Raw genomic sequence first — 25,144 nt, forward strand, 5'->3', positions numbered from 1 at the left:
ATGTGATTGCCCCTTTGTATAAATAAAAACGTTTTAATTAGAAAACTACAGTACGCGTAGGGGTGGGGGACAACGGGAAGGGCCAGCAGTCCTGTGCCGGGGGGCCACGGCTTCCTGTGGCAGCAGCATCAGCCTGGGGCCTCGGCTCCGCCCGTGGCGGCTCTATTCCTTGTCGCGCGTCCACTTGATCATGGTCTCGGGCGAGCGGTACAGGAAGATGAGCTTGGCGTAGAGCTCCTCCTCCAGCTCCAGCTCCCGCGTCTCCCGCACCAGGAAGATATCCTGGCATAGCTTGAGGATGCGGTCCACGCACGGCAGCTCCTCAAACATGATGGAGTGCGAGATCTCGCTGAAGAAGCCGCGCACGAACTTGCCGATGACCAGCACGATGGACACATACAGCCCCATGATGCTGGGGGCAGGTGGGTGGGCAAGTGAGCCTCGGCTGCCGCTGGCCTGCACCCCACCCCAACCTGCCCCCTGGCCCCGCCACACTCACCCGTAGCCGGCCAGGAAGCCCAGGCTGGGTGGGCTGACCTTGTCACTGAAGATGACCATGGGCAGTAGGTTGCAGTTGGCCTGGCAGTCCTGCAGCTCAATGACCCACCACTCGAGGAAGCCAGCTGCCCCTGTGCCCACACGCTCCCTGCGCAGCTGGATACGCACGCCGAGGTAGTCAGCCTCCTCGTCTAGGCGGGAACCAGGAGGTGTCAGGGCCCCCAGCTGTCCAGGGCCGTGGCCGCAGCCAGCACCCCCACCCAGAACCCCTGCCCCACTCACTGGGCTGCAGCTGCTTCACAGGGTTGGCTTCAGGCCCGTTGGGGGCACGGATGTACTTGGGGAAGAGGTGGGGTATGACCCTGTGGGGAGAAGTGGTAAGTCAGGCCTGGTCCAGCCCTCCTGTGGCCTCCACACCCGGCCCCCCAACCCACTCACACGGACTGGTCCGAGGTGCCTTCCAGCAGGCTGGCCAGCTGCCGCCGGGCGGTGCTGTTGGGGGCCAGGTCTAGGGTGTGCTTCTCGTTGGTGTACTCCACGCTGCCGCCCTTGGCCAGGTCCCTACAGCAGGGGCACAGTGTGACCCGGTGGGGTGTGTGACCCCTTGAGGTTGTCCCCCGCCCAGGATGCCTCTGGAAGTTCCAGGTGAAGCACAGGGTGGGGTGCCCCCCCCCGCCCCCAGAACACACCTCTGGAAGTTCCAGGTGAAGCGCAGGGTGATGTCGGCCGTGCCGTTATACAGCTCCCGCTTCATCTGCTCCCGGCTCGGCGGGCTGATGCGCCACAGTGCCCCGGAGCTGCCCTCGATGTGCACCGTGACGATATCCTCGGGGCTGTACTGGCTGATGAACTGCATGGCCAGCTGGGTGCAGGGCAGGATCTCAGTGGGGAGCAGCCGGAACCCCCTCCCACCACAGGCAGACACACAGGGGGCCACTCACCGGGTGGGGGTCAAACTGCTTGGACAGCTCCTCATAGGCGTGGTGCGTGAAGGGCACAATGGATGGCTGCTGGGCGCTCATGGTGAACAGGGGCTGGCAGTGGGGACACGGTGACCTGGCGCCCAGAGAGGGCCCCCAGCCCCGGCACCAGCAGCCACGTGAAGCCAGGCCCCCGTGTGATGCTCACCTCATAGCCGCCCAGCTTGAGGGTAACGGTGACGTCGATGGGCTGGTTGACGACACCGACCACAGAGCGCACCAGGGACATGAAGAGCAGGGGGAACCAGATGATGGCCACGAGGAACAGGATGATGAGGCCGCCCATGCCGTACTTGACGATCTTTTTCTTTTTCTGCCCCTTGGGCTGCGGGTATTTCTGGAGGTGGGGGGTAAACACAGGTCACCCACCTGGCCCCGTGCCAGGTCCTGGCAGCAGGCATTGTGGTCTCAGGCTCCCCTGTGACCCCCACAAAGTCAAGCCTTGACCATACTTTGAAACTGAAGCCATAGCGGTGAAGATAGCTGACCAGGGAGTAGAGCCCAAAGCCAGAACCAGACCCCCACCTTGAGGCCGTGGGGAAGGAAAGCCTTTGCCACAGAGGGCGCTGGTCACCCACATCCTTGACAAAGATGAACTCATGGGAGACCTAAAGCAGTAGATGCTTTCAGGGCAGATCTACCTGATAAGGGTCTAACTTCCAGAATGCATAAGGAGCCCTCACAATGAAAAACACCACCCAAGTAAGAACCAGAGAGAAACCTGGACGGACTGTCTCTCCAAAGACAATGATACACAGGTGACCAACAAGCACGGGGAAAGATGCTTGATGGGAAACAGGTCACCAGGTGAGACAGGAGAAGCACAGTGAGACACCTCCCTCCCTGCCAGGGCGTGGGGCAAGCAGGCTGGCGTCCCTGCCACGCCACAGCCACAGGGCTCGGAAGGGGGCCCCCAGAGACACAGGGTTCCTTCCTAAGTGCACACCCAGGAGATATGAAAGGCTGTGGAGGCTTTTTTTTCAGGACATACACAAGTCTTAACCACAGTGGACTACTACTTAGCCATGAGAAGAAACTGGTACAGCTGCATGGATAAGCTTGGACCACACTGCGCTGTGAGAAGCCAGTCGTAGAAGGCCCTGTGTTGTGGGTCCGTGCAGCTGGCATGACAGGAACAGGCACACCCATGTGGCGGGTGGATGGGGCTGGGGTTTCTGTTTGGATGATGAGTGTGGTGTTACCTGTGCTGATGCTTATGGAGATTTGAATATACTAGAAACCATCTACCTGGTGATGTGTGAATTTTATCAATAAAACTGATGAGAAAGCACAAAAGCCCAGTTAAGAGGTCAGTGCTCACACCGTGACCCACGACAATGAGCCAGGGCCCAGATGCCAGGCCCCTCCTGCCCAGTGTCGGCTCCGGCGCCTCTGTGGTTGGGCCGTCCCTGAGGCAGCCTCAATCACCGTCCCCTGGGAGAAGCCCTTTCTGGCCACCAGGAGAATTTTAGGACAGTGCTCTCTGGACTCCTGCTGCGTGGGCGGTGAACCCCAGGTGGGACCCCAGTAGGGGTGAGTGGCCAGTGCCCCCCGGGGCCCCGGCACCTTCTCAGTCTCTCGGCTGCACTTGATGATGAAGATATTGGCGTAGATGTCCTCCACGCACATCCAGTTGGAGAGAGACAGCGTGGTGTCCGTCCACACCCAGTCCATCACCGCCCGCAGCTCCACCAGGAATGGCACCAGCCGGAACCTGCCCGAGACCAGGGCACTGTCAGGAGGGCTGGAGGGATGACAGCCCCTGCCTCCGCCCTGCGCCCCAGGCTGGCCACACTCACCCCTGGAAGAGGAAGAGGTTGAGGTGGTTGTACTTCTTGGTGAGGAAGTTGCCGAGGATGCGGGTGGGGTAGCCGCAGCGGATCTGGTAGGCGGACAGAGCGAAGTAGATGCATTTCACAAAGTACCACAGCTGGGCCACCGCGTTCTGGCTGAACATCCTGGACAGGACCGGGAGGCCAGGTCAGGTCAGGGTACCCACCCCCCCCAACCCTGCCTCCACCAGGCACCACAAAGCCTGTGTCCGGACGGGGCCTGCACCCTGGCACGCACCGCTCAGTGACGGCGGGCAGGATGAAGAACATCCAGAGGTGGACAGCCAGCACCAGGACGACCTGGAAGGCCAGCTTGCCCAGCACGGTCTTGCGCAGGTAGAGGGCGCGGTCGATGACCATGGTGCTGAACTGGATCAGCAGCATGACCAGGAAGGCCTCGGGCACCTGGTCGTCTGACAGGGAGGATGTGATGTCCGTGGCTGCCGAGTGCTTCTGTGGCCAGGAGAGCAGAGGTCAGAGGTGCTGGGGAGGCTGCGGAGCCTGGACTCACCAGGGCCGAGACCCAGCTCACCCCAAAGGCCCAGAATCCGAAGATGATGATGATGAAGTCAATGACGTCGGCCAGGAACATGAGTGCGTAGACGTCGGTGGCAGCCCGGTACTTCGTGTGCAGGATGTCCTGGAAGAAGCGCCGCACGGGCCAGTACACGCTCCGGGCCCTGCGGGCGGGCAGGCTCAGTCGAGGCCCTGCTCCTCCCTCCCCTCACCTGGGCACTCCCAGCTGGGCACTCACAGGGACAGGCAGAAGCTCTGCAGCCGGACCCCCAGCACCCTCACTCTTTCCTGGGGACGACTCCGCCTCTTCTCTCTCCGCAAGGTCTCTGCCCCCGCTGCCACCACCGCCACTGCTGCTGCCTCCTCTTCCTCGCCTTCTGTGGGGAGCAGCCGCCACTGATGGTGGAGCCCGCACGGCACCGGCTGGCCCAGCTCAGACTCCTGACCATCCCGAGAAACCCCAAAGGGGCTGCCAGTGCAGCCAGCCCACTTTGTACAGACCAAACCGAGTGCAGGGACCTCCCCAGGGTCACCAGCAGAGGGTGTGAGGGCCGTGGGGTGTGAGTGGCTCCACTGGGTGGGCCCTCGTACCAATGGCCTGTCCTCTGGTTTCCGTGCTCTCCTTCCTCCTCCTCCTGAAACGGAGGCTGATGCGTCTCTTGCCGCCGGGCTCTAGGGGCCCACCCTTCGCTTCTGCCTGGACGTGGTCCTCAGCAGGGGGCCTGGCCACCCCTCCTGGCTCCTCTTGGGGTGCAGGCAGGGCTGGCTCCTCTTCAGCCCCCTTCTCCTTTGCACTGCCCCTGTCGTGCTCCTTGGACAATGGGGGGTCTTCGTGGTCCCAGAGGCCGTAGCACTGTGGAGTGAGGCAGGCTGGTGAGGCTGGTGCAGCCACGCTGGGCTGGGTGAGATGGCCAGGCCCACCTTGGACCCCACTATGTCCTGCCTGCTTCCTGAAACAAACTGGCTGTGTGTGTGCGTTCCCATGTGTCCATCTACGTGTGCAGGTGTGTCTGTGAGCACTCACCAGCAGCTGTGCGCGGTGGAAGAAGAGCGCCATGAGCTGCAGCAGGTCATACTTGACATAGCTGTCGCTCTTCTCCAGGCCCAGGATGCGCGGCGGGAAGTAGGGCTTGTTTTCATAGCGCCGCAGCACAGCGTGGCTGTTCCAGGGGAAGAAGCCAAACTGGAACAGGTACTTGGCGACCACCGTGACCTGCAGGGGAGAGAGGTCAGCGTGGCGCCCGCACCCCACCCCCACCTCCACCCCTCCAGCGACTCCCACCTCGGTGAAGACGATGGCCGTCATCCAGAAGCGTTTGCTGGGCCTCGGGATGGAGAGCATGGCCCACAGGAAGACCAGCACGGGCAGCACGAGGGAGGTGGCTGAGGCAGTGACCATGTGGTTGAGGACGATGACGAAGTAGCACAGCAGCTCGGAGTGGGCAGCCACGCACTGGTATAGGGCCTCCAGCAGCCGAAGCGCCCGGCCCCGCCCCGCCGCGAACTGCTCCGCCTCCTCCAGCTCCGGAATGTGCATGCGCCTGCGGGGGACCAGGCTCAGGCCTGGCGCAGAGGCCTGGACGGCACCAGCACCGGCACCGGCTCGGAGCCTCGGGGACCACCCGCTGTGCACCCCTCCCTGCTCACCTGTCCACCAGCAGCTCACTGGCCGTGCGCATTCGGCCGCGGCCGCCGGTGGGAAGCTCCCCAGAGCCGCGCAGAGAAGCCCTGGGCTCGGCGACCACCTCTTCGCTGCTGCTGCGGGTGTTGTAGCCGGTGCTCAGGGGGCTGCTGGTGTCCTCGGTCATGCTGCTCAGTGGCTCCTCCACCCCCAGCCCGCTGCGGGAGAGGGCAGCTCACAAGGCGGCCTGCACTCTGCTCGGGCTCTGGGGGCAATCCTGGAGGGCCTCTGGGTCTCTGGTGGACAAGGGTCCAGCCGGCTACCGCCCCCTGTGCAGCAGCTCAGGCGCTGGGGCTGGACAGGCTGCGTGAGGTGGGTCCCCACTGTACTGAGCCGCCCGCCCCCGCTCCTACCTCGATGCTGTGCTCAGCGCATCACGGGCCGCCTCGGCTTCGCTGGTGTACAGCTGGTCCAGCACGTCCCGGCGCACCTCTCCGCCCTGCAGGGCAGCCAGGGGCTCAGGTCAACCAATTTGGGCAAAAGGAGGGGTGTGGCAGGGGTCTGTGCAAGGGCGGGGCATGTGGTAGTGGGCGGGGCGTAGGCATAGGGGGCGGACCCGGGGCGTGGCCCGGCGTGGCACTGCGGGGCCGCGGCAGCCCGCTCACCCGGAGCAGCTCCTGCGTGAGCAGGTAGCGCTCTGCGCGCAGTACGTCGCTCATGGCGCGGTGGTGTCGCGTGAAGTCGTGCAGCCAGCGCGTCAGCCCGTCCACCAGTGCCTGGCCCAGAACCCACAGGAACTGCACGGCGCTCAGCACTCGCTGCATCACATGGCTGCGGCCTGCGGCGAGGTTTGGGCAGGAGGGCGTAAAGGAGCGGTCAGCGGGTGACCCCCGCTCCCTGACCGCAGCCCTTGGCGCCAACTCACCGGTTACCTCGTCCTCCAAGCCCTCTGCCAGCCCTGCCTCCTGGCTTGGGTCGCCTCCTAGGCACAGGGGATCTGATCAGCGCTTTGCCTCCCCACCACCCCACAACCTGCCCACAGCCAGACTCACCTGTGCGCTGCTGCTCGGCCTGCTGCTGCCGCTGCTGCCGAAGCACCGTCTGCGCGTTGGTCACCCACGCCTGGTACGCCATCTGCAGGCAGGGCCCTGGGTTAGCACCCTGCCACCCCTGCCATGGGATCCCATTTACCCACCTCTGCCTCCATCCAGGAGCAGCCTGGGGTCAGGAGGCCAGAGTGGGGGCCATCAGATCCCTGGGGGGCTGTGGTGGGAAGACGGGGGTGGTGCATGAGCCACTCAGCACATCCTGGCTGCCACTCAGCGCCAGTCCCCATGCTGAGAACAGGAGCCCAAAGGTGGACAGGAAGGTTGTGTCTAGCAAACAGTGAGCCTTCTCAAGAGACCAGGGTGGTCAGTCAGGGCCCGGGGAGGTGGGCAGAGGGGCACACAGCTGCCCATGACCTGTACCCCTAGATACTGCCTTCCCCACGTATGTGAGTGCAGGAGGTTGGAATGGGCTGGGTAGGTGCTCCAGGCCTAGGGAGTGTCAGGCCTACATGCTCACCTGGAAGGCGCTCTGTGATGATGGCCTGGGGTCCTCAGGCTGGGCCTCCTCCTCCTCCTCACTGTCTGACTCGAACAGGAAGTAGTCCCCAGAGTGGATAACTGCAGGCAAGGGGGCCACTGAGAGCCAGCCACCCTCCCTCCTCCCCCCAGACCCTCAAGTTCATCTCCTTGGTTTGGAATGGATCCAGTAACAGTCTGGCTATTCTGGCCAGCTTGGGACCCTCAGCAGCCCGTGACCCTGGGGCAAAGGCCCGCATGCCACCCTCCCCAAAGGGATGGCCATGGGCAAGAACCAGGCAGTGGCAGGCCGGGAGACAGCGGCACATGCACAGGACACAGCAAGAGCAGCGGGACGAGACCAGACTGGACGAGAAGAACACGAGCGGGCAGGGCTGGGAAGGAGGGGCACTGCCAGCCAGCAGCCAAGATTCAGACGTCTGAGTCCAAGAGTTAGAAAGCAGAAGACACACAGAGCCTGTTGTGGGGACGTGGCCCCTGATGACCCAGAGGCTCAGTGTAAAGCCTGAGAGCAGGGCTCCCGGGGGGTGCTGGCCAGGTCAGGGCAGGGCAAGAGGGAGGCCTGCCTAGCGCACAGCGGCTCTGAAGGGTGGTCAGGGAAGGCCAGGTGGGGGCAGTACCTGTGGCGTGGTCCAGCCAGGGCCGCCACCACTGTTGGCGTGGCGGGGAGGAGCCCCCTGGACTACCGGGCCCTGTGGAGGGGCAGGGTGCGCATGAGCCAGTGGGAAGGGGTACAGGCGGCCCCTCAGCAGACACAGACTCGGAGCCCCTGGGCAATGAAGGGGCTATATGAAGTGCCATGGCGGGTGGAGGACAGCCCACAAGTGCAGATGGATAGTCACGGTCGGGCCACATGGCCTGCAGGGACAGGGTGACCACACAGCACAGGGCAGATGGGCCAGAAGCCCTGTGGGACGTCACACAGCACGGACATGGCTCCAGCGGGCATGGACACACGGGATGTGGGTGCCGAGGCTCTGTCCACACTCACCTGGCTCTTGGCCAGGGTCCGGGGAGCCCTGAAGGCGGCCTCGGTTGGCCCGGCCCTGCCTGTGCTTCTCTTGCTTGGCCCGGATCCGCTCCATCCTGCAGAAGGGGAGGTGGCTCAGCATTGGGCAAATTGGGAAAGCCCTGGCCTTGCCCACATGGCACCTACTGTCTTTTCAGCTGGGCCAGCGACTTCTCCTCCGCCCTGCGGTGGAGCTCGATGGTCTTGAGATTGGCAGCATTGTAGAGGGCAAAGCCCCTGTAGGACAGCAAGGCTGCGCATTAGCTATGGCCTGGCCCAGGGGGCTCAGGTCCTACCCACCCACACCCCTCCTTGTCCTGCTGTGGGGAGAGGGAGACCCTCCTAGAACCTCCAGTATCACAGGGTAGGAGAGAGGGAACAGGAGCAGCCAAAGCGCAGGGCTGGGGAGGAAGGCCTTCCAGTGGGGACGTGACCTCAGTCCAGCCAGCAACCAAGAAGGGGGCGAGACCGCGCATCACCAAGGTCCTGAGAAGGTCCCAGGGGGTCTGTCTCCTTGGTTCTCCCTCTAGGTGACAAGTCAAGTCACAGAGGGGCAGCACACCTGGAGGCCTGCAGGGCGGTGGCACGGAGCTCGGCCTGAACATGCAGGAAGTAGTAGCTGAGGAACACCCTGCGCTGCAGCAGCAGAAACAGGAAGCAGACGCTGTCCCACAGGACGCCTGCCTCCTCCACGGGCAGCAGGCAGTCCTGGTCTCGGCCCAGCATCTCCTTGGCTGCGGACGGACATGGTCCAGGTCAGGGTCCTGTAAACCGGGTGTCCCGGAGCACCCCTGGGGCCCCGGCCACCCGCTTCACCCACTCACGGTCGTAGTAGCCCTTAACGGTGCATACGAGGCTGAAGAGCTGGATGACCCAGCAGAAGCTGCTCTGCATCTGCTCCACGAAGACACAGGACAGGAGCTGCAGGCGGAGAAGTGTCAGTCTGGGTGGCAGGGTGGGGCGGAGCCAGGGAGGTGGGGCGGAGCCAGGGAGGTGGGGCGGGGTCAGGTGAGATGGGGCGGGGCCAGGCTCACAGACAGCATGTTCTTGGAGACGATGACAGTGACGTTGTAAAGGATGAGGCAGTCCCACAGCACGAGGCGGGCACGCGTGTCCTTCTGCTGCAGGCTGGTGCCGAAGAGCAGCAGGTAGAAGCAGGCCAGTAGGTAGCCCAGCCCAAAGATGCTGATGCGCGTGGCCCCCGTGATGAACACTACCACCAACACCAGCCAGAAGAGGTAGCGGAAGACAGCCACCTTCAGCATGTCGAGGTAGGACCTGCCGGGTGGATGTCACCATGGACTCAGGTCACCACCACCTCCCCGGCAGCCTGGGACCACGGCCCCAGGAGTCCCACAGCCTCTAAGACCCCCACCTGCAGTGGATGAAGTTGGGCACGGGGTTGGGCTCCCCCCGCAGCGGCTCCAGGCAGTCAGTATTGACGCCAGCCATGTGCCGCCACTCCTCCGTGCGCTCGGCCGAGAACACCTGCCACTGCTGTGAGGCGCAGAGCAGCAGGAGGAAGTCACCTGTGGGCAAATGGGAGGCCACTGTCATGCCCGGGAAGTGCAGTCCACTTCCTGCCAGCTCGGCCCTTATCCTGGGGTGATGGGGTGTGTGGGCAGCTGGGCAGAAACGTCCGTGCGTATTTATGCCAGCATCTACACACTGTGTGGACGTGCACGTGGGTGTCAGAGAGCACACCTGTGTGCATTTTCCGTGTGTACATGTAGATCTGCATACACAAACCACGCGCATCAGGAAACGAGGCCAGCACGAGCCTGACTGTGTGCCATGCGGCCTCAGTCTCCACACCCGTGTCCGCCCATGTCTGAACCACACGCATCAGGAAACGAGGCCAGCGCGAGCCTGACTGTGTGCCATGCGGCCTCAGTCTCCACACCCGTGTCCGCCCATGTCTGAACCACACGCATCAGGAAACGAGGCCAGCGTGAGCCTGACTGTGTGCCATGCGGCCTCAGTCTCCACACCCGTGTCCGCCCATGTCTGCTCCTGCATGCACACCTGTACCCACACCAGTGAGCAGACGTGTGTGTGTGGTGGAGTGTGTACATGTGAGATGGGCCTGTGGGATGGGGTACATTCATGGAACACAGACCCCACAGGGAATGGCAGGACTGGACTGCCTGGTGAGGCCTGGACGATGGGCCCCTTGCTGGCTGGAGAGGATGGTCGGTGCCCACTCGCTGACCATCCCATGGGCATCTGCACGGTCTCAGCAAGGCTGGCAGTGGCGTGTGTGCGTGAGGGGCTGGGGACTTACTGATGAGGTTGGTGGCATTGGGGGCGCTGAAGAAATCAGGCAGGTACAGCCACTTGATGAGCGCAGAGTTCATGGGGACGGCCCGGCTCCAGCGCCATGGGTAGTCTGTAGGCAGAGGGTGTGGTCACCCACTGTCCCAACCCACCTCCAACCCCAGTAACCCCAGGAGTCACTCATACACACCCTCTTGCACACAGACCCAGGGAGCCCAGTTGTCACAGACATTCGCTCCAGACACCCTGAGTGGGCGGGGGGATGTGGGTGGGGCACAGGGGTTGAGGGGGGTGGGGCCGGAGCCTTGTGTGTGGGCCACAGCCCAGGTAGACCCAAATGAGGCTTCACTGCGCACCTGTCAGAATGGCTAAAAGGAAACAGTGTGGATGCCCAGTACCAGAGCAGAGGGGAACTGGAAGATCACCCGATCACCCCAGAGAAACAGAAACCATGGCCCCACAGATACCTGCACACTGGTGAACAAGCAAACCTCTAGCACCTCATCCCCAACATCTCAGACCTGGAGACCACCCGATGCCATCCAAGGGTGAAAGGTCAAGCCCACTCTGGCGCATCCAAAGCACAGAAAACTGCCTACTAGGGGTCGCAAGCCCACAGCCCAGCGGATCTTGACCCTAAACAGTGTCTCATGAGAGAAGCCACAGCCTGAGGTTAAACTATCCTACTCACGTGCTGTTCTGCAGCCAGGGACAGAGACCACAGTGGTTCCTGGAAGCAGGGTGGGGGGACTGATGGCAAAAGGAGGTGGGGGGCGGGAACCTGGGGGGCACACAGAGCTCCTGCCCTGGTCAGCACCAAAGACTGAATTTTACTACATTACACAGTGCTGGAGGAGCCCAGGACGGAGCGGAGACTGACAAGGGGTCTAACCTGACAAGGTGCGCATGACACACCTTCGGGTGTGCGGGAGGGTGCAGAACGGAGCCACCCTGAGTAACTTCAGAAGAGGTGTCTTAACTAAAGACACTGTCCAGCGAGAGGGTGTTGGAGCAGCGACACTCGTAGCAACAACACGGCCGGAACCTGTTCTTGGTTTCTGAGTTTCACTCTCCAGTGAAAGAAATCAGGCTCCGTGGGGCAGGGGCCACTTTCCTGGGGCCGGGGAGCAGGGGGTCTCTTAAGGAGGCAGCACCTCATGGAATCAAGTGAGGACATGTCCCAGAGCCGCGCAGGGACTGTGTGAACTCAAAGCCCCAGTGACAGGCGGAAGCAGAAGCCCAGGAATGAAGGCCCAGAATCTGTATGGACAGGGAAACAGCTAGACAGACCAGTGGGGTGAGGGGACAGCTCCCTTACAGAAGATGCCACTGGGCACCATAGGGGACAAAGTTACCACCAGAAAACCAGACACTCCTGTGGATGGATCCCCTGAGTGGGTGAGGGTTTACATGGGAATGAGACCCTCACCATGTCCCAAGGTCTCTTCCACAACCACACATGTGACAGTGACAAGCAGTGCCAGGCCTGCTGGTGGAAGGCCATCACCTGCGATGGGATACACCGGCCGCAATGTGACACCCTGAGACAGAATATTCGCAGCTGCACATTTCTTGACAAAGACGCATAAACTGGTCTAATGAAATCCATGACAGTGCTGTGTGGAGAGTTTCTAGAGATAACTGCTTTGTGCTCCGGAAGCCCCAAGATGACAAGAGATAGAGGAGCCCATGAAGACTGTAGGGCCAGCGCAAGGGATCTGCTCAGGGGCCTCGGACAGAGAGCTGGGGGGCAGGGCCACCAGGGCTGTCCACGGCGGCCTGTGGTTCTGCCCAGCATCGGGCCCCGGCACCTGTTCCGGTTCTTAACTTGGGTCACTGTGCCAGGTCAAGTCAGAGGCGGGCACTTCACAACTAAGTGAAGCATGTTTGCAAACTCTGTTCTGCTTCTGCTGCTGTCAAAACTCACAGACTGTCAACCAAAGGAGGCATTTCACGGGCCAGGGATCTGCCTTCCACAGACACTGAGGGAGGAAGGGCCTGCCTGGGGGTTCCATGGGCACCGCTGAGATGCTTCGAATGTGAAAGGGAGCACAGGACATTACAAGGCATCCAGAGAAACCCCTGTACCTGCAGACCACAGGAAACAGCAGGAGGGGGAGAAACCCAAGCTCCTCTCACAGGACGACTAACAAGTGTGCCAGGAGTAACCGAGGTCGGAACCGATGTCCATCGCATGCAGGCCTGCCTGCAGCAAGGAGAGTCTGCAGGTGTGGATGTGCACACACAAGACTGAGCCCCAGCCCCTCAGCATGCAGGGCTGACGGCCGCTCACTGCCCCCGTTGTGGGCTGTTCCTGCCCACGTGTTCACCAGCCTCTAAGCCTGGGGCATAGCCCACAATTCCAAGATCAGGGCTTTCTGCCAGCCTGTGGCCTGACTCTGGAAAGGTCATAACAGAAAGGCGACGGAAGGAGATGGCCAAGCGCTCCTGTCAGGTCCTGCTCAGAACCAGCACCCACCAGGGACACGGCCTTGAAGATGCGGCTGCTGAGCTTGGATGGTGCACCAGACCAAGGTGTCGTCCAGGGATGGGCAGCCAAGCATGGTCACCGCCCTGCACACAGAGGCCTCCACCCTGGGCATACTGGACGTGGACTCCAGATAGCCCCCACTAGCCAAGAGGGGCACACGTCTGCTCCCTGGACTATTTTTCAAACTCTCAACCTCTTTGATCATTTGAAACTTTTCAAAATAAAATTTTTGGCAAAGAAAACAACGGATTCAGGGAGACCAGTGAACGAGGGGCCAGCACTGCCCCCTAGAGCTGGCACGGCTGCGGCCCACAGAGCCCACGGAGGGGGAGGGGGTGCAGGTGGGAGGGGCCTGATGCCACACCAGGGGCCAGGGCACCCAGCGTGTGCCCAGCCGGCGACCCACTCACCAATGCACAGGGCGGGGGGGACGCCCAGGCACAGCAGGTACTGGTACAGCAGGAAGAGTGCCAGGAATAGGCAGTAATTGGGCCAGAGGTGGGCGATGGCCTCCCGGCGTCGGCGCGTAAGGATGGCCACCAGCCAGCAGCCGTGCAGGATGACCATGAAGTTCATGCGCTGCCCGATCACGTTCACGGCCGCCAGGAAGCAGACCTGGGGTGGCAGAGAGGAAGGGGGTGGCCAGGGTGAGGACAGTGAGCCAGCGGCGGGGGTGGGGGTGTCCTCCTGGCTCTGCCTCTTGGTGGCCTTGGCGGGCAGAAGGTGTTGTGCCCAGGATGGGGGCAGTGGACCAGGCCACTCTCCTGGAGGAGCAGAGAGGCTAAACACGTCTCCATGCTGGGGGAATCAAGGTGGGGGCCCCACGACAGAGCTGAGCCCCTGGCCTCCTTGGTCTGCACCACCCCCCATACCCTCTAGCCCTTGCTCAGCAAAGGCCCCACAGAGGGTGGCAAGGACCCCTGCGGCTGAGCCCAACCCCATGGAAGGGGCAAGGGTTGACCCCCACCTCACCTCCAGCCCGAATTTGTAGAAGAAGAAGTTCACATAGTACTTGAGGCAGCTGGGCAGGTCGCGGTCCAGCTGCTGGCGGGTGCCCTCAGCACAGACGGCCTGGGCGGGCAGCGGGGCCAGCTGGTGCCGGCGGCGGTGGTAGTCCTGGCTCCGGTACACCATGGCCTCAAACACCAGCAGCAGCAGGATCTGCAGGTGGTTCTGAGGGGCAAGGACAGTCAGGCCCCACCCGCCCCGCAGCGCCCCCTACCTGGCCCACCTGCCTGCTGCACTCACCTGGATGTAGCCCAGGTTGGGGAAGCCCTTCCGCACCCCAAACCAGTTGGCGGGGTCAACAGGCCCGCGATACAGCAAGGACTGGCGGATCTCCGTCTTCTGCAGGTTCGTTCTGTTGGGGAAGGGCTGGGAGAGGAGCGGCGGGCACTGCATGCTGACCTCAGGGATGGACCCCCACCCAGGCCCTCTGCGCCCGCCCTTCCACTGTGACGCGTACCTCTGTGCAGTTGCTGGCATACTCGTGGGGGTTGACCACCTTGAGCTGGTACAGCATCTTGCACACGATGATGATGCAGGTCCACACGGTGGCCAGGCACGAGGCCATGGGCCGGAAGCGTGGGTAGGGCAGGGCGAAGGCCCAGAGCACGACCAGCAGGAAGTTCAGCACCGACACCTATGGGTGGTGGGGAGTCAGCACCCCCCCCACAGGTCCCTTGCCCCTGCCACAGCGCCCGGGGGCCCACGCGGGTGTGCGAGCATGTCCACACTCACCTCCTTCAGGGCCACCCACACGGTGTACAGGGCCACCAGCTTGAAGATGTGCAGCTCCAGCAGGCGCCGCACCAGCACCTGCACGCGGGTGATGATGTCCGAGAAGCCAGTGGCCAGGTCCAGCAGCCGCTCAGCCACCAGGCCCCACTTGCTGGCTGGGGGAGTGGTTGGGGAGACAGTGAAGAGGAGGGGCCTGGGCCGTCCTGTCCTGTGCAGATGGGGCTCCGGGGCTCAAGTCTGGGCACCCTGAACTTACCCTCTGGGACCTGCATGGCTTGGTGGGGGCTGGCCATGCCCAGCCCCTCGTCCCTGGGCACCTCCTCCTCTTCCTCCTGCTGCAGCAGGGGGGTCCGGCTCACCGCGTCCTGCCTAGGACAGGGCCCCGGAGTGTCCTTCCCACCTGCGCTCCAGGGGTGGCCCTGCAGCCCCTTCCTCTCCTGTCTCCCCCACCCCAGCTCTGGGACCCTGGCTGTGGGTGCTGCAGCCACCAGGTGGGAGCATGGGGCCTGCTGACCTCCTGACCCCTGTGACCCCAGTGGGGCACCTGAAGGTGACAGCTGAGGCCCTACCCCCATTTCAGGTCTCCTGCCCGACACCACCAGCCTCTGCAGACCCCCAGCTCCAGAGGGCAGGCCTACCCGGGCACCCAGCGTGGGGTGCAGGCGCCAGGCAGGGGCCGGTGCTCGGGGTCAGTGAGCTGCATGAAGGGCCGGTGGAAGTAGTGCAGCTGCAGGATGCAGGCGAGCAGGAAGAAGCCAGGGACCAGGATGCTGGAGAAGAGCTCGGACACGCTGAACTGCTCCAGGCCCAAGTCCCCCAGCCTGGGCGGGGAGGCGGGCTAGGGGTCAGCATGGCTGCACGGCCCCCATGGCGGCATCCCGCCCTCCCCCCCACAGCCCTGCCCCAGACTCACTGCTCATCAGTGAGGCCCGTCAGGTTGCGCCAGTAGGCCGGGAAGTCCTGGAACTGGAAGGTGTAGACGGCCACCAGCACCAGCATGGTATAGGCCACCACCAGCCACCAGAATGCCTTGAGCAGCTTCCGCCACAGGCTGTAGTAGACCTGCCAGCCAACGGGCGCGGTGAGGCCGGCTGTGAGGCCCAACCCCCCTGACTCCGTGGCCCTCTGTGCCCCTGCCCCCACCACTCTGCACCCCGCGCCCCGCACCTGGAAGAGGATGAGACAGAGCAGGAAGAGCAACATGTAGACGATCTTGTAGACCACCAGGCGGCCAGCGAAGCTGACCACGATGAACATGCCTGCGCACACGTAGATCCAGTACTTGGCGTAGATGCCCCTGACCAGCTCCCCCAGGCTCCGCAGCAGCATCTGCGTCCGCGTGGGCTCTGCAGTGGGTGTGCACGGCATCAGGACCAGGCAGCTGGGGAAGGAGCTGCCCCCCAGTCACCCAGCCCTCCTGCCTGCTCACCTGTGGCGGCCACGGTGACCTCCGTCAGCGCCACGGGGGCTCGCGCCCTCTTCAGCAGCTTCTCCTTCACAAACTGGCGCAGCAGGAGCCAGAAGGTCAGGGTGCACAGCAGCTGAGGAGAGGGGGACAGCATCACTGAGGGGCCCAGGCAGGGGAGCCGGAGGCGAGACTGCCCCAGGAAGGTGTCCCCCCACCTGCTATCCTCTTCACAGGCATGAGTTCACACACAAACGGGCACACACTCCCATACAGTGGCTCCTCCTCACACACGATCTTGTGTGCACACAGACCCACAGGTGAGCATGGGCTCACGTGTTTGCACGCTTGCATGCTCACGGACTCACATGGTGAGGTGTAACCCACAGCCCCCTACGTGGCCCACGGTGGCATGGACGCCCAGGTGCAGTGGCCTGTCTCACAAGGGGACACCATGGGGGCACAGAAACTCACTGGGACCCGGGACCACATGCAGTGCTCACAGAGCCCATCTCAGGCAGACAGGACGGTGCCCCCAGCAACGTGAGGTTGTCACACATTCACTTGACAAACACCAATTGAGCAACTATGCTGGCCTTGGCCAGGGGGTCCTGGTGACACCCAGATGCGGGCCCTGGGCTGCAGCATGCCCACCACACTGGGAGCCGGGTGAGGGCCGGGCGGGCTCACCATGGCGCCCAGGTCCAGGCAGGGGTAGCGGGTGTGTTCCAGCCCCAGCTGGCGCAGGCTGACGGGGCCCAGGGCAGTGGGCAGCTCGGGCTGCAGGTCCATGGCCCACACGTAACGCAGGCAGCAGAGCGCCAGCCCATAGAGCAGGATGAAGGGCGAGCAGAGCATGGCCAGCTGGTGGCGGCTGCGCACCGTCCAGATAAGGCAGGCCCAGAGCAGCAGCACGAAGGTCAGCCAGCTGTGGTAGGTGATGCTCCACACCTGCGGGCCGGGCGGGGCAGGGCTACACGCATGCTCCCCAGGCTGATGTTGTGGGGCCCCCAACAGGAAAGCAAACCTGCCCTGCTGGCCCACCCACCCACCCACCTCACAAACATGCGCACACACAACCACATGGCTGGTGGCTGGCCTGGACGGCTTGTGGCCCAGCAGGCAGGCCGCAGTCCCATCCACCTCTGGCGACAAGGCACCAGGCCACAATCCTCTCCCGTAACGCCGTGAGAGCCCATGGGAAGGCCCAGCCCTTGGCTGGTCCCGCTGGTGCCCTTACCATCATGGCGATGAGGGCACACACGTAGCTCTGGTCCATGATGAGGTGGCCCAGGCCGTGCAGCGGAGACGTCGCCTTCGGCTCAGCCAGCCGGGGGCATGCTAGGGTGAGGGTAGGGGTCACAGGTGAAGCAGGACCCCCACTGGGGAGGCTCCAACATCAATAGGGCAGAGCCCCTCACCCATACCTGACTCAGCCCCCAAGTGCAGACAGTGCCGGAGCCGTGCTCAGCACAGTCTCATAGGGGCTCTGGGGGCAGAAAAGGGCCCAGGCTCCACTCTGACCCTATTCCCAATGCGTCGTGGGACCCTGGCCCATTCTCGCCCCCCTCCCAGCCTTGGTTTCCAATACTCTAGACAGACAGTGTGGACGAGATGGCCTCAGTCCCTCCAGCTCTGTGAGTACCCACATCCCCCAAGGCCAGCAGCTTCATCCCTTGCTTTGTAAGATGGAAATCGAGGCTTAGGGCAAAAGAAAAGAAAGAAAAGGCACCCAAGAAAAACACCCAGACCTGCCCTGGGGACACAGAGCCACCCCAAGACAGAGGAGTGAATAACTCTTGGACTGAGAGGCAGGCAGACAGGCAAGGGAGATCCCTGCAGGGTCTTGGGTCTGTGAGTGAGTGAGTGAGTGAAAGTCGCTCAGTTGTGTCCGACTCTTTTCGACCCCATGGACTGTAGTCCGTGGAATTCTCCAGGCCAGAATACTGGAGTGGGTAGCCTTTCCCTTCTCCAGGGGATCTTCCCACCCCAGGGATCAAACCCAGGTCTCCCGCATTGCAGGAGGATTCTTTACCAGCCAAGCCATGAAGGTCTGTGGGCAGCCCCAAAGAGGGGTGCAGCTAGAGAGGCCAACATGGCAAGGCCGCCAGGGGGCAGCACTGCATGGCTATATATACTTACAGGTCCGCTGCTGGGCGGCGCTGTGGCCAGTGAGGTCGTGTATGATGCAGTTGTCCTCGGGGTCTGGTGTTGTGGGAGTAGGCATTGTGTGCTGTAGACAAGCCAAGCCCATGAGCCAAGCCCATGAGCCAAGCCCGTGGGCAGGGGCATGCCGGCCCCACCTCTCAGTCCTGACTCCTCACCTGGGCAGCCCCTTCCTCCTTGATGGCCACAACCCTGGCCTGACCCTGGGGCCACTGGTCCACCTCGGTCAACTCCACCTCCCGTGTGTCATCGTCCCCGGCCGCCTCCTTTCTCTGTGGAGACCAGAGGTGAGGCTCAGCCCCCTAGCCCCGGCCCGAGGGGGTGGGGGACGCAGGGCGCTGGCCTGGGTGCTCACCTGGTCCACAGGCTGGTGGGCGCGGAGCTTCAGGAGCGAGGTCACCGTGTAGCAGAGCAGCAGCAGGATGCCGGGGCTCACGTACACGGGCCAGTCGTGGTCGGCATTGACGACCAGCACGTTGGGGCTGGAGCAGTTGGTGGGGACCATAAAGTCCTTGAGACCAAACACCCTGCCCAGAGAAGGCATGTTGGTGATACTGTGGTGAGGGGGTCACGGGTGCCGGGTGGGCAGGGCTGGGGCGAGGGCAGGGTGGTGCCTGGGGCGAGCCCTCACCTGGCCCAGATGCTGGCAGGTGGGAGAGTGGCCTGGGCGAGAGGTGTCTGGTAGCAATAGAGGCAGATGAGATGGCCGGTGCCAAAGCAGCCCACCATGACGCAGAGTGTGTTGAAGCCCAACGGGCTGATGGGAAAATGACAGGCCCACCAGGTGCCAATGGCCAGGAAGAGCAGGAAGTAGACACTGGAGAAGGCTGAGGGGTGGGCAATGCCTGCGGGCCAGGCAGGGGCACACAGGGTCACTCCTGGCTGGGGTGGTGTGACCACCGTCTCGCTGGTCAGTGGGGAGCTTGGCTGCTGAGACCCCTCCCAGTGTGATGGTCAGAGGTGGGGGTCCCAGCCCCCTGCCCAGTGGGTACCTGCCAGTGCGAGCAGCATGATGGCCAGAGTCCGCCCAGCTGCCACAAGCAGCCAGTGCACTGTGATCCGGAACCGGGCAGCCAGCCGAGATCTCCGTGTGGGGGACAGTTCAGGGGCTTCCCGCAGCTCCCCCAGGGAGCCGGCGTCAGCTTCCTCACTGTCATCGTCCTGCCAAGGTCATGGGAAGAGCAGAGGTCGGGCACGTGGTGGGAGAGGGGGAGGAGGGAGGAGGGAGTAGAGAGTGGGAGGGAGGAAGAAGGAAGCGGGGGGAGGAGGAAGTGGGGAGGGAGAGGGAGGAGGGAAAGAGGGAAGGGAGGAGGAAGGAGCCCACCCCTGTGGCCATCTCCCTGGCCTCCCTTCACACCCACTGCTGGCCCTCTGAGGTCACAGGGCTGCTAGCCTATGTGCACCAGTGGTGCCCTCCATGCCTGGTCTGCCCACCACCTTCCCATGGCCTCGCAGCCCTGGAGGCCTTCCTGGAGGTGGCCCACTGCAGCAGTGACACCTTCCTGCCAAGGCCTGGTGCTCAGATGACCCAGGTACCCCTCAGCTGCGTCTTCTTTATCTCCCACCTGCTCCAGGGGCCCCGAGGACAGAGCAGCCCACAGGCTCGTGCATCTGTGCCCCAGGCCCCTGGCCTAAGAGCGCCCCAGTAGGCGTCCCCAGTGGACGCATGGCAGGGCCACAGGTGCTCCTCACTCTACAGTCGCAGAGCAGCTCCACACCCTACTCCTGGCCCACAGCACCTTCCTTATAAGAACGGCAATGGAGGTTTGGGGGTGGGAGCACTTGGGTCACACTGCCAGGGGAGACCACACCAGGGGACAGCCTGCTCTCATTCTGCTGCCCATGGGGCAGCTGGAGAGTGAGGTGGGCCTCCTGGGTGTCCCTGGTCAGCCCTACTGGCCTCACCTGTCCACGGGCACGGAGACACACCACGGTCTGTCTCCTTGGCCCTGCCTCAAGGTTTCCCAGAACAGACTGTTTCCTGGAATTGGGGAGCCGGAGGGAGGCAGAAAGAACAGCCTCTGTGTCAGAAGCCCAGGCCCTGGGTCTCCACCTGAGACGTGGGTGCTGGTCTGTGCGTCACCCGTCCTGGCCAAGGCAGCCCTCGGAGTCCAGGCTGAGAGCGTGGGGGAGCCAGGAGACCTGGTCACACCCCAGCTCCACATCTCCCAGCAGGCAGCCTCGGCACACCCCCTAACCTCTCTGAATCTGTCTTCTGCTTGTCAAACGTAGGTGGGGAGCTGGGCAGGCCCCAGGGAGTGCTGCTGGGCCATACCTGTTAGTGTGGAGGGGACAGGGCAGGGCAGGAGGCCCAGCCTTGGAATCAGAGTGGTACCCAGGGTCCCCCTGTTATGTCCTGGAATGGGGGTGGGGGCTCAGCCCTAGAAGGCACAGCAGCCAGGCCTGAACTCACTCCGCCCACAGCCTGGCCCCAACTCTGGGAAAGCTGCTGTGGAAAATGAGCGCTTCTGGGTGTGGGAAGAACAGAAGCAGCTGCTGGGCGAAAGGACAGGTGCTGGGGGCCGCTAGCAGCGTCCAGCCTGCCTTGGCCAGCCCCCCAGACCACACCCCTCACTGCAGCCCGTCTGAAATGCAGGGCAGGCATGGATACATGTGTGCCAAGTTGGGATGGGCGCATGTTCACGGACGCATGTGCTATGGCCCTGCCAGGTGGGGTCGTCCACAAGGGGTGCTGTGCCTGCTTCTGGCTCAGACCTTAAATGCTGGGTGCCTGTGATGCCTTGCTCTGAGGTCCGAGAGGTGATGGGCAGCATGGAGTGGGGGGCTGGCCCCCTCCCTCTGACCCAGGCATGGGGAACCAGCTAGCTCCTTCCCGTCAGAGCCGTTCCTGGAAGCCCTGGCTCTGCTAACGAGGAAACCAGAGGCTGCTCTGGCCCCTGTGCCTGCCAGTGCCACACGCCATAGGGATTGAGGGAGCCAGCCAGTCAGGGGGCTGCCCCAGCCCCCACTCGACCCCCACAAGTAAATGGAAGAGCCCCTTGACCTCCAGGCCCCATGTCTTCTGTGAAATAGGGGTGCCAGCCTTGCCCCCCAGGACTTGGGGGATGGGCAGTCAGTTGCAGGCTGAGCCCCACCCCAGCCCGCGACAGGAAGTACCCCCTCTCTGGGGACTGAGGCTCTCATTTCCACAAGCATCAGCAGCCTGACCAAAGGACACTGGGGCTAAGGGTGTGAGCCTGTGTCCCCCACCGCCTACCAGGCAGGGACCCTGGATATCACAGACCTGACCCAGCCCTGGAAACCAGGTCCTACTGGACAGAGGCTGAGGCCGAGTGTGGGACCCAAATGAGGCTCAAGACTACAGCCCTTGTGCAGGGAGAGGAGAGCTGAGCCTTCAACCAGAGGACACGGAGGGAAGACCCAGGGCGGGACCCTAAGGACTCTGATGCAGGGCCCTGCTCTAGGCCTCCAGCCTACACAGCCTCTGCCTTGTCCACAAACCCACTGATGCCCTAGCTGTGGGTGGTGCTCCTCAAACATCCGTCTGTCTGTCCATCCATCAGTCCCCAGGTGCTACTTGATGGCCAGCACACACGGCCTCCTAGCACCACTGATTCCCTGTGGCCTGCAGCCCTGAAGACACTCCTCAGGAACAGCTCTTGGGGCAGATGCTGCCTGCAGCCCCCGCACGTGCTGGGACCACGCGCTGCAATGCCAGTGCCCCGCGGGACACACACTTGACCTCTCCACTGCTGTCACATCTCTCCACAGTGGGCACATACAGGCTTTTACAACTAAAATGTCCACATTTGTTTAAGAAAAGAAAAGAAAGAAAGAAAGAGGATATACAACAGTCCTCAAATGGCTGGGACCTGGGGTGCCCCATAGTCCTCACCGGCTCCTGGATGTGCTGGCTGCACCGGGCTGTCCTCGTGAGGCGCCTGCAGACCCCAAGGCACAGGGAGGAGACCACGAGGATGCCCAGGTCAGGGGCCACCAGGCGGATGGCATTGGGAATGTCCTTCAGGTCCAGCCTGTAGAGGGCAGGGAGAGACCATGGTGGACTTAGTGGGGCTGGGGCCAGTGGGGGCACCCCAGGAGCTGGAGGCCCCCACCTCAGGCCCAGGAAATCCCCGAGGGAGACTGAGGACTCTCACCTCGTGACCCCAATGTGCCGGAAGATGGTGTCCCAGGTGATGGTGTCCCAGGTGCTGCCTGCAGAGAGAGGTGGGGGAACCAGGTCAGGCAGGTGGGTGCCAAGAAACCCCCTCGTTGCCAAGAGGCCCTCAGAAGCCCTCAAGCCACAGGTCCCCAGGTGTCCAGGGATGCTCAAGAATGCTGCTTATGCTGGTGGGGAAACAGGCCCACCCAGGGAAAGTCTGGTGGGTCAGAGGCCCATTAGTCTGCCTGGCGGAATGGGACTCACAGCCCAGCTGGGCACTGTGTGGCTGTGGCAGGGCTCTCAGGTCTGTTGCCCAAGGCCGACCGCTCCTTGGGAGCTGGAGGGGGCACACATGGGAAGCCTGGTCTCAGAGCCAGGACCAGAGGGCCCTCGAGGCACCTGACTTCCAGTCTCTAAGCTGCAGGAGACACGCGATCTTCACAGAATGAAAATGGGAAGCCGGGTGGGACATCCTGCCTGCCACGATCCAGGTGGGACATGGAAGTGGGAAACCCCTCCTCCAAGCAGTGGGGATGGGAGCCCAGGGCTCCGTCATCTGCACACTGGGGTGCTGGAGTCAGTGGAGGTGGAAGGGCTGGGTGCCAGCTGGAGATTCTGTCCAGAGGTAAAAGGGTGCAGGATGGTGGGCGGGCAGCTCACCTGGTCTGCTGGCACCCCTGTCCCCTCAGCCTAGCCTCTATGCCTCCAAAGGCTCAGGAGGAAGATGTGAGCAGGTGGGGCCTGAGAAGACCAGGGCTGTCCAGTGAGCCAGACGCCAGGCTCAGTTTGGTGTTGCCCATGTTCAGCCCAGCCCCATGGCCACCTGTTACTGGGGCAGTTAACCTGGGCCCATTTGCACTGGATATAAATAGTGGATAGACACTCAGAGGTAGACAAAGCCTGGGTGAGGCAGGGTGGCCCCTGAGGCTGGCTGGGCTTGCTGAAGAGTGTGAGGCTCCCCAACGCTGCCCAGGCCCTCTGGTTGCTCAGGGAGACCATTGGCTCTCCCCCAGGCCTGCTGCCCTCAAGCATCCCCCCAGGCCCCCTAGGGACTCACAGCTTGGCCCCAGAAGCTGGTCCAGGCGCGGCACAGTATGCAGGCATATCTGGAAGGTGAGGTGGGCTGCCAAGAAGAGGAGGCTGAAGCCCAGCAGGGCTCGGAGGAGGCGGCCAGTGTGACCTGCAGGCAGAGTGGGCAGGGGTAAGGCAAGCATGCAGCTGAGCCTGTGGGAGTATGGGGAGGGGGAGACCAGTGAAGGCCAGTCAGCCCTGGCTGTCAGCCCTGAGCGAGGCTGTGTCCACCAGCCTAGCATGGACCCAGGGTCTGTCAGCAGAGAACTCAGGCAGCACACCCCTCCTACACCGTCCCACTGATCACTCACAGCTGCCCCATGGTCCTGAACTATTGTGACCTCACTTTACAAAGAAATGGGCAAAGAGAGGTGAAGTCACTTGTCCGGAGTCATACAACAAGGAATCAGTGGAATACAGCACACCCAGCCTGCCAGTGCTTGAGTCTCGCCCCCTACTTGGGGTGTGGGGCATGGGGGGCAGAGCCAGCACCAGAAGGAAAGGCCCCCTTAGGCTGGAGGCCACCTTCAGGTCTGGTCACGTATCCAGCAGACATCTGTGTTGCTACTTGGCCCTGGCAGCATGATACTGCCTCACCCCCAAGATGGGCTGAAAGCATGCACCATGCAGGGAAGACCCTGTCCGACACTCAACCACACGACTTATCAAACCTGCCCACAGAACAAAGCCTCAGATTCCCAGAGGCAACTGTACCCCAGGAATTCACATGATGGATGGGGGACAGATGGTGCGACAGATGGAGGGATGGATGATGGCCGGATGGACAGGAGGATACACTGGATGGATGAGAGGATGTATCGTGGGAATGGATGGGAGATGGATAGATGGATGAATGAATAGATTAGAGAAGGGATGGATGGCAGAAGGTCGATGAGAAGACAGAGGATGGGAACTTGGATAAATGGATGGGCAGCTGTGATTATGGACAGATGAATGGATTGGATGTATGAGAAGATGGATAGATGGGTAAATGAGGAATTGATGGGAGGATGGAGAGATGGATGAATGGGAAGAGGGATGGTGGGAAAGATGGATGGATAGATAGGAGGACAGAGAGATTAATGGATGGGGACGGATGGATGGATGGATGAAGAGGTGGGTGAATGGATGGAAGGATGGATCAACAGGTGGAAGATGGATATACAAGTGAATGGGTGGGTGGGAGGATGAGTGGATAAATGGAATGGATGGAGGATGAGAGGGTAGCAGGATGGCTGACAGTAGTGTTGGGTGAGGCCAGGGGGCAGCTCTAACTTCAGAGGGTGGAGGGCAGTCAGGCTGGTGTGGGGATCCTGAGAGGGTGGGGCGGTGTGTGTGGGTCCTGGGCCACCCACTGCAGTTGCTGGAAGCCCTGCCTGCCTCTCCCCTCAATCTGGGGTCACTCGTTTGGTCATGTGAGGCCTGCAGGGCACAGGGAGCGTGGTGGAAGGATGGCGCCCTGCCTCGGTGGGCAGGCGACCCCCACCTCTGTTGTGCAGGGGAGGGGTCACACAGAAGTGTTTCCTCCTGAAGGAGCCAGGGCGCCGCTCAGGCCAGAATCTCTGGAGAAGCAGGAAATGGGGCTGGGAGGCTGGGGCTTCAGGCATGGAGGAGAGGGAGCTTGTGAGGGGGTGCAGAGAGCATTTGACCAGAGTGGGCACTGGGGCTCAAGCTCCAAACCTCCCTGGTCTGACTGCTCAGTACACAAACACTCCAGGACAGCCCCAGTCCTATGACCCTGTTCTGGGACAGCCTGGGACCCCTGTGGGTGTGGTGCCCACCCAGGCCCAGCTCTGGCACCACGGTGAGTTGCTGGTCGACCTCACCCT

The 25,144-nt window shown here is 62.6% G+C and overlaps 1 protein-coding gene across 1 annotated transcript in view; it reads right to left on the bottom strand.

The window, feature by feature from the left end:
• Window positions 1-65: 65 nt before the first annotated feature.
• The window catches only part of PIEZO1 (piezo type mechanosensitive ion channel component 1 (Er blood group)), a 56,496-nt gene continuing 31,417 nt past the window's right edge, over window positions 66-25,144 (bottom strand). Inside the window, exons 3-51 of the mRNA XM_068991733.1 lie at window positions 23,302-23,424; window positions 22,240-22,297; window positions 21,978-22,116; window positions 19,114-19,282; window positions 18,753-18,966; window positions 18,477-18,648; window positions 18,313-18,393; window positions 18,098-18,188; window positions 17,196-17,296; window positions 16,646-16,906; window positions 15,980-16,091; window positions 15,718-15,896; window positions 15,464-15,612; window positions 15,189-15,371; window positions 14,796-14,919; window positions 14,551-14,697; window positions 14,276-14,452; window positions 14,059-14,184; window positions 13,783-13,983; window positions 13,221-13,425; window positions 10,327-10,431; window positions 9,418-9,571; window positions 9,077-9,320; window positions 8,867-8,963; window positions 8,605-8,776; window positions 8,190-8,279; window positions 8,025-8,119; window positions 7,654-7,725; window positions 7,014-7,114; window positions 6,500-6,581; window positions 6,373-6,429; window positions 6,113-6,285; window positions 5,861-5,946; window positions 5,474-5,665; window positions 5,109-5,367; window positions 4,851-5,039; window positions 4,418-4,679; window positions 4,065-4,203; window positions 3,843-3,990; window positions 3,549-3,763; window positions 3,278-3,436; window positions 3,045-3,192; window positions 1,627-1,815; window positions 1,440-1,532; window positions 1,188-1,360; window positions 937-1,059; window positions 781-860; window positions 500-689; window positions 66-412 (exon numbers count right to left, since the gene is read on the bottom strand). Of these exons, the coding sequence (XP_068847834.1) occupies window positions 163-412; window positions 500-689; window positions 781-860; window positions 937-1,059; window positions 1,188-1,360; window positions 1,440-1,532; window positions 1,627-1,815; window positions 3,045-3,192; window positions 3,278-3,436; window positions 3,549-3,763; window positions 3,843-3,990; window positions 4,065-4,203; window positions 4,418-4,679; window positions 4,851-5,039; window positions 5,109-5,367; window positions 5,474-5,665; window positions 5,861-5,946; window positions 6,113-6,285; window positions 6,373-6,429; window positions 6,500-6,581; window positions 7,014-7,114; window positions 7,654-7,725; window positions 8,025-8,119; window positions 8,190-8,279; window positions 8,605-8,776; window positions 8,867-8,963; window positions 9,077-9,320; window positions 9,418-9,571; window positions 10,327-10,431; window positions 13,221-13,425; window positions 13,783-13,983; window positions 14,059-14,184; window positions 14,276-14,452; window positions 14,551-14,697; window positions 14,796-14,919; window positions 15,189-15,371; window positions 15,464-15,612; window positions 15,718-15,896; window positions 15,980-16,091; window positions 16,646-16,906; window positions 17,196-17,296; window positions 18,098-18,188; window positions 18,313-18,393; window positions 18,477-18,648; window positions 18,753-18,966; window positions 19,114-19,282; window positions 21,978-22,116; window positions 22,240-22,297; window positions 23,302-23,424 (7,349 nt within the window). The 3' untranslated portion in view covers window positions 66-162. The remainder of the gene's footprint in view (window positions 413-499; window positions 690-780; window positions 861-936; window positions 1,060-1,187; window positions 1,361-1,439; window positions 1,533-1,626; window positions 1,816-3,044; window positions 3,193-3,277; window positions 3,437-3,548; window positions 3,764-3,842; window positions 3,991-4,064; window positions 4,204-4,417; window positions 4,680-4,850; window positions 5,040-5,108; window positions 5,368-5,473; window positions 5,666-5,860; window positions 5,947-6,112; window positions 6,286-6,372; window positions 6,430-6,499; window positions 6,582-7,013; window positions 7,115-7,653; window positions 7,726-8,024; window positions 8,120-8,189; window positions 8,280-8,604; window positions 8,777-8,866; window positions 8,964-9,076; window positions 9,321-9,417; window positions 9,572-10,326; window positions 10,432-13,220; window positions 13,426-13,782; window positions 13,984-14,058; window positions 14,185-14,275; window positions 14,453-14,550; window positions 14,698-14,795; window positions 14,920-15,188; window positions 15,372-15,463; window positions 15,613-15,717; window positions 15,897-15,979; window positions 16,092-16,645; window positions 16,907-17,195; window positions 17,297-18,097; window positions 18,189-18,312; window positions 18,394-18,476; window positions 18,649-18,752; window positions 18,967-19,113; window positions 19,283-21,977; window positions 22,117-22,239; window positions 22,298-23,301; window positions 23,425-25,144) is intronic.

The sequence above is a fragment of the Capricornis sumatraensis genome, chromosome 20 (assembly GCF_032405125.1).
Source record: "Capricornis sumatraensis isolate serow.1 chromosome 20, serow.2, whole genome shotgun sequence".
Taxonomy (NCBI): Eukaryota; Metazoa; Chordata; class Mammalia; order Artiodactyla; family Bovidae; genus Capricornis; species Capricornis sumatraensis.